The following is a 13,022-nucleotide window of genomic DNA, read 5'->3' as shown; positions in this document are numbered from 1 at the left end:
ACTATTAGCTGCAGATGGACTCCTGAGGCTGTTGGAAGGCTGAGAGACTGTTTAGGCTCCACTGATTGAAAAGCCATGGAAGACTGGTGTAGTAACACAGCATCCCTGTGAAGACACGTGTCTCTTTAGGAAGATCATTGTGAGACACAACAATGACAAACCTTGGTTCACCAAGCAGCTGAGGGTTCTCAGAGCTGCTAAGGACCAGGCATACAGGTCTGAGAACAGGGATGAATAATCGATCTGTAAGGTGACAGTTTAATAAAGCTCTAAAAGCTGCAAAAGCCACTTTAAAAGATCAACTGGAGAAAGGCTTTAGCAGTAACAGCCTGGCAGTGTGTCACAAATTACAGGCAGAAGTGCTCTCAAGTCTCATCCTCTCCCCCATTTTGGCTAATCAGCTAAATGAGTTTTATTGCCAGTTTAACAATGACAAGAGCCCCTGCTTGGACTACGACCCTCTGTCATCTGCATCAACAGTCCCCCTCTCTCCCTTTCACAACTATTTCAATGTCACCATCCCCCCTTCACTGAAGTCCAATTCACCTTCTTCAACTTCCCTTCATCCCAGTCATTTCTCTCCGCTTCACCCTACACTATCTGTGAAGCAGGAAGATATATAAAAACTTTTCAGGATTTTAGGAAAGCAGCTGGCCCTGATGGAGTCTCACCTGGTACTCTAGACATTTTGCAGACCAGCTAGTGCCTGTCTTCACTGGCATATTCAACACCTCCCTGCAGGTGGGCAAAGTTCTGGACTGCTTTAAGGTAGCCACTATCATTCCAGTTCCCAAGAAGGAAAAAAAATCTCTGAACTTAATGACTATGGGCCAGTTGCTTTGACTTTGGTGGTTATGAAAATATTCAAACGTCTTAGCTTTTCCACCTAAAGTCCTACCTAAACTGACCCTCTCCTTGGTCCACTTCAGTTCACATACTGTATATGGCAAATCACTCAGTGGATTAATTTATGTCTCCACTACACTCTTCAGCACTCGGATTTTCCTAACACCTTTGTGAGGATCTTGTTTGTGGATTTCTGCTCAGACTTCAGTGCCATTGTTCCAGAGTTGCTTCAGAGTAAACTCATCCAGTTAGGTTTACTCTATGTTGTCTGCCAGTAGATTATGGGTTTCTTGACCGTTTGGAAGAAGTATGTGAGACTGGGCCCTTTAATGTTGCATCTAAAGTCAATTAAAGAGCCCCAAAGGTTGTGTTCTTTCACCTCACCCGTTTTGACTTTATACAAATGACTATATATCTATGGACAAACCTGTAAAAATCCTAAAGTTTGCAGATGACACAATCATGTAGTGGGTCTCATTTCCAATAATGACATGTCAATATAGGTGGGCTGTTTTGTCGAATGGTGTTCTTGTAACAACCTGGAGCTTAATGCTATTAAAACAGTGGAAATGAGGATTGATTTCCTCAGACAAGTCACTAACTGTCCATCTTTGCAAATTAATGGCCAGCCTGTGTCTGTGATTCAGTCGTTTAAATTCCTGGGGACTACTTTCACTAATACAGTACATCACCATACAAGTACATCACCTCTATCATCAAGAAAGCCAGACAGATATTGTTCTTTCTTTGCCCACTTAAGAAGCTTGGCATATCAAGGCGTATATTATTAAATTTTTACTCAGTCTTCACTGAAAGTGTTATGACCTGCTTCTTCACCATTTGGTTTCCTTCTGCCAACTCTCCTTCTAAGACTCGGTTGCAGCGGGTGATTTGTTCAGCTAAGAAAGTCATTGACTGTTGTCTCCCAAAATCAAAAGATATGTTCATCGCCATAGTGAAAAAAGAGAGAAGGAAAGATTGCAGCTGACTTCAGCCACCCCAGCAGCTATTTGCTCATTAAATTGCCATCACAGAGGTGGCACAGGCATATTGCTACCTGAACTACATGCCATCTCTGCAACTTCTTCCGTCAGATTATTCAGATCCTAAATAAACATACATAGGGTTACTCCTAACTGTTTTTGCAACATATAACCGGTCACTGTGCTGTTTGTTTATTTGTAAATACTTTATTTACAAAACACGTAATATTTGATATCTACATTATTTTGCAGTTTTTCTATTTATTTGAGTTAACTATTGAACTTTGTAAATGTTTTGTTCAATAAATTGTTGTATTTGTATAGTGGTTTGCATAAATGTCAGGTTAATTGTGGGTTGAAATTGTGTTGTCTTGCATTGGTAATGTCTTGATTTCAATGTTTTTGCACCTAACCAAAGTCAAATCTGGTATGTTTCACATGCTAGCAATAAAATGATTCTGATTCAGAACAGTTTGAATATTTTTAAGCACAAGTAAGAGAGAAAGAAAGCAAACTGAAAGCTACCTGTGACATCACAGAAGACCACCAGACAGAGTGAAAGAAGCTTACTTTTACGTATGCCCCAAGTTAAGCCTTTTGCATATTTATAAATATTATTTCACTTACTATCAGTTTGCATCCATAAACATCATTTTAATTCTGTGTATCTGAACACACACGCACACACACACATGAACACTGCACAAAAGTCTTAGTTTATACAAACAACTCTTAGACAATATTTAATGTCATCTATGCTTAAATGTATCAAAAGAAAAGAATGTATTTTAGAGCTCTTTTGCAAAACTTGAAGCAATAAAATATTTAAATGTCCTTAAAGAAAGAAGCAAACATAGTAATAGACCACAAAAAAAAAACAGGAGCTCTTTGTTGTTATACAGTACAGCCCAGTGCTTGATAAAAGCAATCATAACAAACAAGTGCTAATGATAAACAGTATCAAGTGGAAGTTGAATCAAAGTGATGAATAGAAACAGGACCAGCTGTGCAGAGTGAATAAAACTGATGGGGGGGCTTGGGCACCAGACCGAAAAGGGGAGCCTGCAGTAGATGTGGCGATTTAACATACAAATGTTACACTATGGCTAAAGTGAGTGTAGAGGAAGACACAAGGTGGTTATTCTGTCTCAACAAGGTCTCTGCCAAGGAAGAATTTTGAGTCAGACAGGTGTTTACACATTGCTATAATTCTTACTAAATTTAATTTAAAATTGTATTTAATTTAATCTGAACTAAGTTGCAATGTTTTCTTAGTTGGGACACATAATGCTAATGTACATCTTCATTAATCCATCCATCTATCCATCCATTCTCTTCCGCTTATCCGAGGTCGGGTCGCGGGGGGCAGCAGCTTGAGCAGAGATACCCAGACTTCCCTCTCCCCAGCCACTTCTTCTAGCTCTTCCGGGAGAATCCCGAGGCGTTCCCAGGCCAGCCAGGAGACACAGTCCCTCAAGCGTGTCCTGGGTCTTCCCCGTGGCCTCCTCCTGGTTGGACGTGCCCGGAACACCTCACCAGGGAGGCGTCCAGGAGGCATCCTGATCAGATGCTCGAGCCACCTCATCTGACTCCTCTCGATGCGGAGGAGCAGCGGCTCTACTATGAGCCCCTCCCAGATGACTGAGCTTCTCATCCTATCTTTAAGGGAGAGCCCAGACACCCTGCGGAGGAAACTCATTTCAGCCTCTTGTATATGCAATCTCGTTCTTTCGGTCAATACCCATAGCTCATGACCATAGGTGAGGGTAGGAACATAGACCAACTGGTAAATTGACAGCTTTGCCTTACGGCTCAGCTCCTTTTTCACCACGACAGACCGATGCAGAGCCTGCATCTCTGCGGACGCCACACCAATCTGACTGTCGATCTCACGCTCCATTCCTCCCTCACTCGTGAACAAGACCCCAAGATACCGATCCAGAATGAGCTGAAGATCACGGCCTGATGAAGCAAACAGGACAACATCATCTGCAAAAAGCAGTGACCCAATCCTGAGTCCACCAAACCGGACCCCCTCAACACCCTGGCTGCGCCTAGAAATTCTGTCCATAAAAGTTATGAACAGAATCGGTGACAAAGGGTACCCCTGGAGGAGTCCAACTCTCACTGGAAACGGGTTCGACTTACTGCCGGCAATGCGGACCAAGCTCTGACACTGGTTGTACAGCGACCGAACAGCCCTTATCAGGGGTCTGGTACTCCATACTCCCGGAGCACCCCCCACAGGATTCCCCGTGGGACACGGTCGAACGCCTTTTCCAAGTCCACAAAACACATGTAGACTGGTTGGGCAAACTCCCATGCACCCTCCAGGACTCAAACCACACTGTTCCTCCTGAATCTGAGGTTCGACTATCCGACTGACCCTCCTCTCCGGAACCCCCAAATAGACTTTTCTAGGGAGGCTGAGGAGTGTGATTCCTCTGTAGTTGGAACACACCCTCCAGTCCCCCTTCTTAAAGAGGGGGACCACCACCCTGGTCTGCCAATCCAGAGGCACTGTCCCTGATGTCCATGCGATGTTGCAGAGACATGTCAACCAAGACAACCCTACAACATCCAGAGCCTTGAGGAACTCCGGGCGTATCTCATCCACTCCCGGGGCCCTGCCACCAAGGAGTTTTTTGACCACCTCAGTGACCTCAGTCCCAGAGATGGGGGAGCCCACCGCCGAGTCCTCAGGCTCTGCTTCCTCATTGGAAGGCATGTTAGTGGGATCGAGGAGGTCTTCGAAGCACTCCCCCCACTGACCCACAATGTCCCGAGTTGAGGTCAGCAGCGCACCATCCCCACCAAATACAGTGTTGACACTGCACTGCTTCCCCCTCCTGAGACGCCGGACCAGAATCTCCTCGAAGCTGTCCGAAAGTAGTTCTCCTCCCCAAACTCCTCCCATGCCCGAGATTTTGCCTCCGAAGCCGCATTCCGCTTGGCCTGCCGGTACCTATTAACTGCCTTCAGAGTCCCACAGGACAAAAGGGACCGGTAGGACTCCTTCTTCAGCTTGACAGCGTCCCTCACCACTGGTGTCCACCAACGGGTTTGGGGATTGCCGCCACGACAGGCACCGACCACCTTACGGCCACAGCTCTGGTCAGCGCCTCAATAATAGAGGCACGGAACATGGCCCATTTGGACTCAATGTCCCCCACCTCCCTCGGGACTTGGTTGATGTTCTGCCGGAGGTGGGAGTTGAAGCTACTTCTGACAGGGGGCTCTGCCAGACGTTCCCAGCAGACCCTCACAACACGTTTGGGCCTATATTAATCTTCATTAATATTAATCTAAATAAAAACATATTTACTGAATGCTCTGAAGAACGGGCAGCAGTATATCTTACCTCTGTACGTGGTAGGAAGTCTGGGTCAGCCTGTATCCGAGCAATAATTTCACATAGGATGATACCAAATGCAAAGACATCGGCCTGTACAAGATAACAAACAAACAAAAAATACATAAGCAACAGGCAAAAGTGCTGCAAAATTCATCCAAAAGAAACAACAAATACATAAAGTGAAACGACTATGATGTTCTCACTACTGCAGCATAACACAGAAACGTAGTAAGATATCAGACATGTGACTGTAAAAAATTCAGTTTAATTTGCATTTCCACTCCAAAAAATGACTGTTAAATGAAGCAGTATAGAGATACCTTTTCATTGTAGAGTTCACCTCTAAGGACCTCAGGAGCCATCCAGTAAGGGGAGCCCACAACTGCTAGCCGCTGTTTTATGCCATCCTCACTACAAAGACACATATGGTCAGCAATGGACTTGCCAAGAAATCAAAACAGTGTGCTCTATTACAAAAATGGCAGCAAAAGAATGACTGAAGACCAGGCACAATGCAGGGACCATGAAAATGAACTAAATAAGCACATTATACAGCTGGACATATTCACTGTATCTGGGTAGCTAATTACATGGACTCTGAATTTTGCTAATTATTGCTGTCACAGTTCAATGGGCACATCTGTGTGGAACAGGAGCTGCTTTTAAGTTCAATGGAGCAAACATTCTGAAGCGTGACTGATTTAGTGTTATACATGTGTCTGTGTTTATGATGCAGGGAACAAAGTCCAACTAAGGCAGCATGAGATCCTCTCTAGAGTCTCATGTTTTACTCTTTTTGACTTCACTATTATTTATTACAAAAAATCTAAACAGGACTGGGGGGTACTCTACATTCTGTACATTTTTTATTTGTACTAAACCATTAAGGTTTTATAATATACTTTATATCTAGCAAAAGTGTTCTAATTTCAATGAATACAATGAATAATACTAAAGAATATGAAGGATGTGCACATGAGTAAGTTCAGCATTTTTGGCATTTATTGTATATGTATAATTCTGCGTTTCCAGTCTTATTGAGAGTGTAACATTCTGAGACATGCAATTATTAGAATACCATAATATACGTAAAACTGTTCTTTTAAAATGAAAAAAAAAAAAAACAGTGAGTTCTCAGAGTTTAAAAGTCCAAATTCCTATTGATTAAGTAATTCAGTTTACTGGCTTAGAACAGAACAGAATACAATGATTTATAAATAACACATGAACACAACTAAATGCTGTGTAAATAAACTAGCAGCAAGTTTACACTTTAAAATATACTTTAATAAGTACTATTAAATAAGCATTATTACAATGCATAAGCAAGCTGCTTTATTTTTCCTTTCTGCTGTCAGGTGGTAAATATAAACTGAAAACAAACTACAAGAGCTACTTTAACCAGTTAATCAACAAACAAATATATTCTAAAATTGTAGCACCTTTTATAGTGAACAGTCAACACAGAAAGGTTTTAAATTTTATTAACATTACATCATATCACATCACATCAGTGGTTCAGAATCAGAGGAAGTTCAGACTGCCAGCTATACACAAGCAGCTAGCAGAAGCACCATGTTAGGAACTGAAAAGTAAAGTTAAGACAGGGGTGGAAATATTTTCCCATATTTGGAATGACTGCTGGTATAAGTTTGCTGTGTCACTACTTTTTAGTAACTTACTGCTCTCAACTGCAGTTTGCTGTGCTTAGTGGGTAATCCATTATGAAATTTCATCTGGTTAAACATAGACTACAACACAGATACATAACAAAATAAGCAAAGATACCATTTTGCAAAATTGAATTTGGCCTAAGGTGGTACATTTGCAGTTTTTGTTTTTAAACTCATTTTAAAGATAACTGTGCTATTGTCAGGATATTGGGTTAATGAAAGACACAGCATAGCAGGACATGGTAACTGTTCCTCAATACTGAGAGTGAGCTTTAAGACAGTTGGTTTACAATCTAATTATTTAATGAGACACTTTCAAGCCTTAAAAATGAAAATTCTTGCTTAATATTACCTAGTATTTTCTTTGTTTAAATTAAGCATGAAAATCCATGAACATCCATTCCACATTATCTTTAGTTTCCCTCTTAGGCTCATCTGTGACCCCTTTATCATCACCAGTCATTTGTCATTTTTTGCCCAACATCTACAGTTGTGGCCAAAAGTTTTGAGAATGACAAGTATTGGTTTTCACAAAGTTTGCTGCTTCAGCGTTTTTAGATTTTTTTGTCAGATGTTTCTATGGTACAAGCCATTTCATAAGTTTCAAAGGCTATTATTGACAATTACATAAAGTTTATGCAAAGAGTCAATATTTGCAGTGTTAGCCCTTCTTTTTCCAAGATCTCTGTAATTCACCCTCGCATGCTGTCAATCAACTTCTGAGCCAAATCCTTATTCTTATCATACTCTTGATTTGTGAGGAATAATGTAGCCCAAGGTTAGTAATTATACAGTACATTTTAATATTTAAAAAACTATTAAGAGTTAAAATTAAGACTTTTTAATCAACTAAATGCTTGTAATCCTTTTGAACTGTTAAATGCTGTGTGCCAATTGCTACACTTTATAGTTATCATCACCCAACATTTTGTGCACAGGTCTCTGCCACCTCAGCTTAGCTGTCTCTCACATAAAAGTATATGCACATGATGTGTTAGTAGAACATTAGCACAGTTATTGTATAAAATGCGCAGTCAAATTTAACAGAATTATTGAATGTCTGTTGCAGCTCCAGATGTTCGGAGTAGCATCGACTATCAAAAAGTTCTGGAGTGAAAGTGCTCTGCAATTTTAGCTTTTATATTCATATCTACAAATGACCAATGAGTGCGTTATTAATACACCCACTATGTCCACTTCAAAGCAGAAACATTTCAATTTCAGAAAACATTCTTTTTGTATTTCTGAGCATCATTTATGATAACAAATAAAAAATGTACAAGCAACAGTAAAATATATCTGCTTATCATGAAAAGATCTGCATCATCTCACAAAAGAACATGTCATAGAAACTGTACAGAAAGCAAAAAATAGTTTCCTATCATTCGTTAGTGAACCAAGTCTCTCAGAATGCGTGTTATTTTAATTCACAAATCCCCTGAACAACACTTAATGTCACGGTCAACAATTCATTACAACTAAATATTAACAAATCAATTACATGTATACATTCTAAAGTTGAATAAGACAAGTAAATTACAAAACTTTATCACAAAACAACAACAAAGACTAAATTCTTTACATGAGATATCACTGTTGTGTCGTATCCGTGTTTGCAACATGCCATAACAGACATAAAGCGTTACTGAGCAATACAGCCATACTGCCAAGCGGTGGGTGCAGCAACACTCTATCAGCGCATGCTCCCATCCTCCTCCTTACTGCTCAAAGTGGGCATGTCTCGGAGTCACGTTGAACATATGCTTTTACCTGAGCCATGGTCCCACCCACCTGTGAACACACAGTGCAATGTTTTTTGATTTACCCGCTCAATCTTCCAATATATTTTGCTGTGTCAGGTAAAATTCTTACAGATACAACAGCTTTATCTTTAAAATACAATTATTTTAGATGTTTCCATTACATTTTTTTTTTCAATTTTTAGGGATTTAGATGATTGAAAACTTGCTTTTATTTATGTCATGGTTTTCGAAGTTTTTTTTAAGACACATAGGAACGCTATGCAATGGTCTGCCTCTCGGTGTCCAAGAACAGTGTGGTGCTTTTGCTATAATTAGAAGCAAGATTACAGTTCTGTTAAAACTTTATCAGAAGACAAATCATAAGTTTAAAGGAATTTGTATGCAGTGTAAATCAGAGCTGCAAGGGGAAAATTTCACTGAGCATTCTTAGAGAGAGAGCTGTGAAGAGTGTCACACAGCAATTACAGATAGCTGCTGAGGCTGTGTTGGTAGAGGGAGTGAGAAATGGGAGTCAACTGCTGCACGACATGGTATGAGCTGCTACCAGTTGCCCAAGAGAGTTGCACAAAGCTGTATTTTGTCCTTACATACTGAATGTAAGAAGATTTTTGCCAGAAAAGAGTTGCTGGAGAAGCACAGGAGTTGCCAAAATCATATTATGTGCCAGCAAGCCTGTAAAGAGGGTGTGTGATTATCCTATACTCCATTTTGATCTCAACCAAACTAAGCTAAAAATGGGAAAGTTCCTAGGAACTGCACAGAATGCACCGAATACAAAGCAACAAGTACCCAATAAAAAAGAATCAGGACACCCCTGAAGTGGTGAGCATTTACAATGTATACATAAATTGAACACTGCAACAATTGAAGCCTGGGACTGGAGACTATTGCCTCTTACAAAGTTATCAAAGAAAAAAAAAATTACTCTTGGGACAGGACAATAACTAATGTCATTTGCAGAGATTGATTTGCTGAAGATTTGCAAAAACAGAAAGAACCGTAGAACATGGGAACTGTGATAACAGCTGTTTTCTTTAATTTTTTTTTTGCATTTCTTAAACAAGTAAAAGGTGTGGCAGTGTGCTACCGAGTCATTCCGGACAAAATGAGCACTTCCTAGCAAATGAGGACACTCAGACAAAGAAAGGGGTAGGTGTGAAAATGATTCAGTACTTTTATTAAAACCAAATAAATCAAGCGTCCAAAAGTGCAGTGCAAAAGTTATTCAATAAATACATAACCCATTAAAACAGTGAATTGTGGAGGTTTAAACCAAGTCAAATAAATAATCCTTTTTAAATGAGGTTAAAACACAGGAAGGTACTCTTCCTTTAAAAATGTAATCCCCGGTACAATCCTTTAAAATCTACATCTCCTCTGCAAACCCCAAACAGGAGCTTACAGGAGAGGAGACACCCAATCGACAGGCACAGCTATGAAACTCCTGCTACAAGTCTGGGTCCCTGCTGTCCCATGCCTCCCAGCAGGACACCCATTCCAGACCTCAACTTGCAAAGCCTCAGGTTCCTATGGCCATTATAGCCCCAACAGGGCTCACTGTCAAAGCCTCTCCTACTCCTGCAGTAAGTCCTACTGGCAGGTTAGTCCAGCTGCTCATCTGGAGTAGCCTTTTCCAACCCCTGAACATTGGCCATGCACTCCTCAAGGGACATTCCTTCTGGCTGCCTTCTCTCTCTCTTTCCTTTAACCTCCTTTTTTCTCTCTTTTTCTTCCATGTGGCTCCTCTATTCTATGCTGCCTAACTGGGTGCAGGTGCAAGGAGTTGCTCCCTCCACTGCATCATTGAGGTGCCTGACTGATCCGCCTGGCTGCACTCATGTATGCGGCATGGTCAGCCAGTTCCCCAATTACAGCATCTGCGGGGTAAAACACATTTGCACACTTGCACCCGATTGAAGCCTGCACCTCCTTGCATCATGATTACTTATTTAAAACTAGCCACTAATTTCCTAGCCATGGATCCTCTTTACCACAAAGGGTCCGGGGCTTGTTACTATTTCTTACCAATTACACAGTTCTGCAACATTATTTGTTGTTAACTGACTTAATAGTGATATTCTAGTTAATAAGATCCGTTTGCCACTCTGCATTAATCCTTACATTTAAAAACACACTGTGCAGGCACAGGAGAAAAACCTAGATATGATGCATAAACTCTATATTCACACAATCCTAAAAAGATAAAATGAATTCTGAGAGTTTAAGGTTGAGAAATGGCATTTGGACAAGCTCATAAATATTCCTTAAATGCATATGTAGATGCTGTACCAGTCAGGATTGAATTTCATGACGGGAAGGAACAACTTTAAAATTAAATGGCTTTAATATTGTTGATGTTTTTCCACACCTAAATTCACTCTGTGATTCCAGGTTACAGTATGTGCAAGGTACTGCCTGGAACGGAAGGGAGCACATGCCTCTCCCATTCTTTGATAACATTACACATTTGATGTACACATTGCTAACGTAACATCAACAAAAGCAGTCTTCACAAGACCTCTATAGAGCTGGGCTGTACTTTTATCGGGCCTGATAAGGACATTCTTGATAAATGTATTTACACTGCAGAAACAATTCACTTTGGGTAAGGCCAGATTACTACTTATTTTTAAATTAGGCAATGTGACCAAGTTGCTAAGATAGTGATCTTTAAATTTTCTGGTTACCAGTTTCAATCCCGGGTCAGATTTACCGAGTGATTCTGAACAAGGCAGTTAAAGCTGCCTGTTCTTCACCTTTTCAAAGCCAGAAATAGGTTTAATGTCCTTCAAAGGAACTTGAAATGGTATTGACTATGGTAAGGGCTATACAAAGTAATGTTTGCTATTTGCAGTGGTCTTAACTGTCATATAATCACACAAAATTCAGAGATATCCGATTTGCACACTGAGTGATCCTTTCATTCAGAAATAAAACTCAAACTTGAGTCTTCAAACATGCTGCTGCAACGGATGTCAAGTACCTTAAAGAAAAATTTTAAAACTCTATAACAATTAGATAAATGGGCTTATTGCCAATTGAGATATCAGAGTGGGTATGTCTTAAGGTTAGTACTTGGGTGTAGAACATTCTGCACTTGAACTGCCAATAGAAGGAAGAAGAATCGTTGCTTAAAGCTTTAATAACATGGCTTCAGTTTGTAAGATGCTGTTCATTAGCACTAAATCCATGTTCACAGATTATCTCTACTGGTATGAACATTTTTAACTGCAAATAAAAAGCTAAAGTAAATGAGTAGTTTTAATGGGCATTGGGCCATCTTTTGAACACTGCCAGCATAAAGGTGACAAACATACTCCTTAAGATGTAAGGTTGTGAAGCTGGTTGTGCAGGCCAAAAATTACAGTTAGAACTCATAGAAATACAGCATTATGAACATTTAGATGGCACCACAAAAGCAGCGTTCTACAAAGACTGTGAAAAATACAAACAGACATAGAAAGAAAGATGATCACAGAATAACAGCTATTTTACTCTGCAGTGGGAATGGCTTCTGCATTAGATGTTATGAACTGTCAAAGCTTAAAAATGTGAACTAACATAACCATTGTATGGATCTATGAAACATTTTTTAAGGAAAAGTAATTTTTTGCTATTTAAAAAATTAGAAGACTTGAAAACTTAGTGCACCTGGTATCCATCAAACTGGCCCTACTGGTGCTGTCTTCTTTCATTAAAATATCCCCAGGAAAGCTTTGTAAAGTGGCAAATATATGTGCCGATATCAAGACTTGTTAAAGTATGTCAAGTTGAGACATTCTGAAATTGTACAGATCTTTTCATAACTTTTTAATGGCAATATTAGAGGGCTGATCATAAATACACACAACATTTTAAGTGGTAGGCTCTACATTTCTTCAGCTGTTCACATTCTGGTTCCACTGGACCAAGTTACAGTCCCTAGAACTGCCCTCCACCTCCCTTTAGCTTAATTGCGTAAGAGTTAAAAAGCAATCCACAATATGATTCACTAGCAAGTATAATACAAAAAATCCTTCTTAAAATACAAGCACTCATTGGTATTCTGCTTTTTGATCACAATAGATATGTGAATTTCGTAGTCTGATACATACAGCAATTTAACTGCTGAGTAACATTTTTTAGGACTTTCATAGAGAGGGTTATGATATAACAGGAATAAATTATGAAACAGTTAATCATTATTTAATTGATTTTAGCCTGCTATTCAGAGAGTTATTAAGGCCACATTTCTAAATGACTGTCCCTATGTGCTCAGATTATCAAATTTTTAGAAGTCACTGACCTGTAGTTGGGAATCTTCTCTGCTAATCCAAAGTCTCCCACCACTGCACTAAACTTGCCATCTTCACAGCGGACAAGGCAATTCTGCAAGTAGATGTGAGAATAGGACAAATGAAAA

General features: G+C 40.0%; 1 protein-coding gene across 1 annotated transcript in view; it reads right to left on the bottom strand.

Moving 5' to 3' along the window:
• Positions 1-13,022, bottom strand: part of tesk1b (testis associated actin remodelling kinase 1b) — a 110,980-nt gene that overhangs the window by 16,897 nt on the left and 81,061 nt on the right. The window contains exons 5-7 of the mRNA XM_028801423.2: positions 12,906-12,988; positions 5,505-5,595; positions 5,191-5,274 (exon numbers count right to left, since the gene is read on the bottom strand). Coding sequence (XP_028657256.1) covers positions 5,191-5,274; positions 5,505-5,595; positions 12,906-12,988 — 258 coding nt within the window. The remainder of the gene's footprint in view (positions 1-5,190; positions 5,275-5,504; positions 5,596-12,905; positions 12,989-13,022) is intronic.

Source organism: Erpetoichthys calabaricus, chromosome 5 (assembly GCF_900747795.2).
Source record: "Erpetoichthys calabaricus chromosome 5, fErpCal1.3, whole genome shotgun sequence".
NCBI lineage: Eukaryota > Metazoa > Chordata > Cladistia > Polypteriformes > Polypteridae > Erpetoichthys > Erpetoichthys calabaricus.
This window is presented reverse-complemented; position numbering and strand designations above follow the sequence as displayed.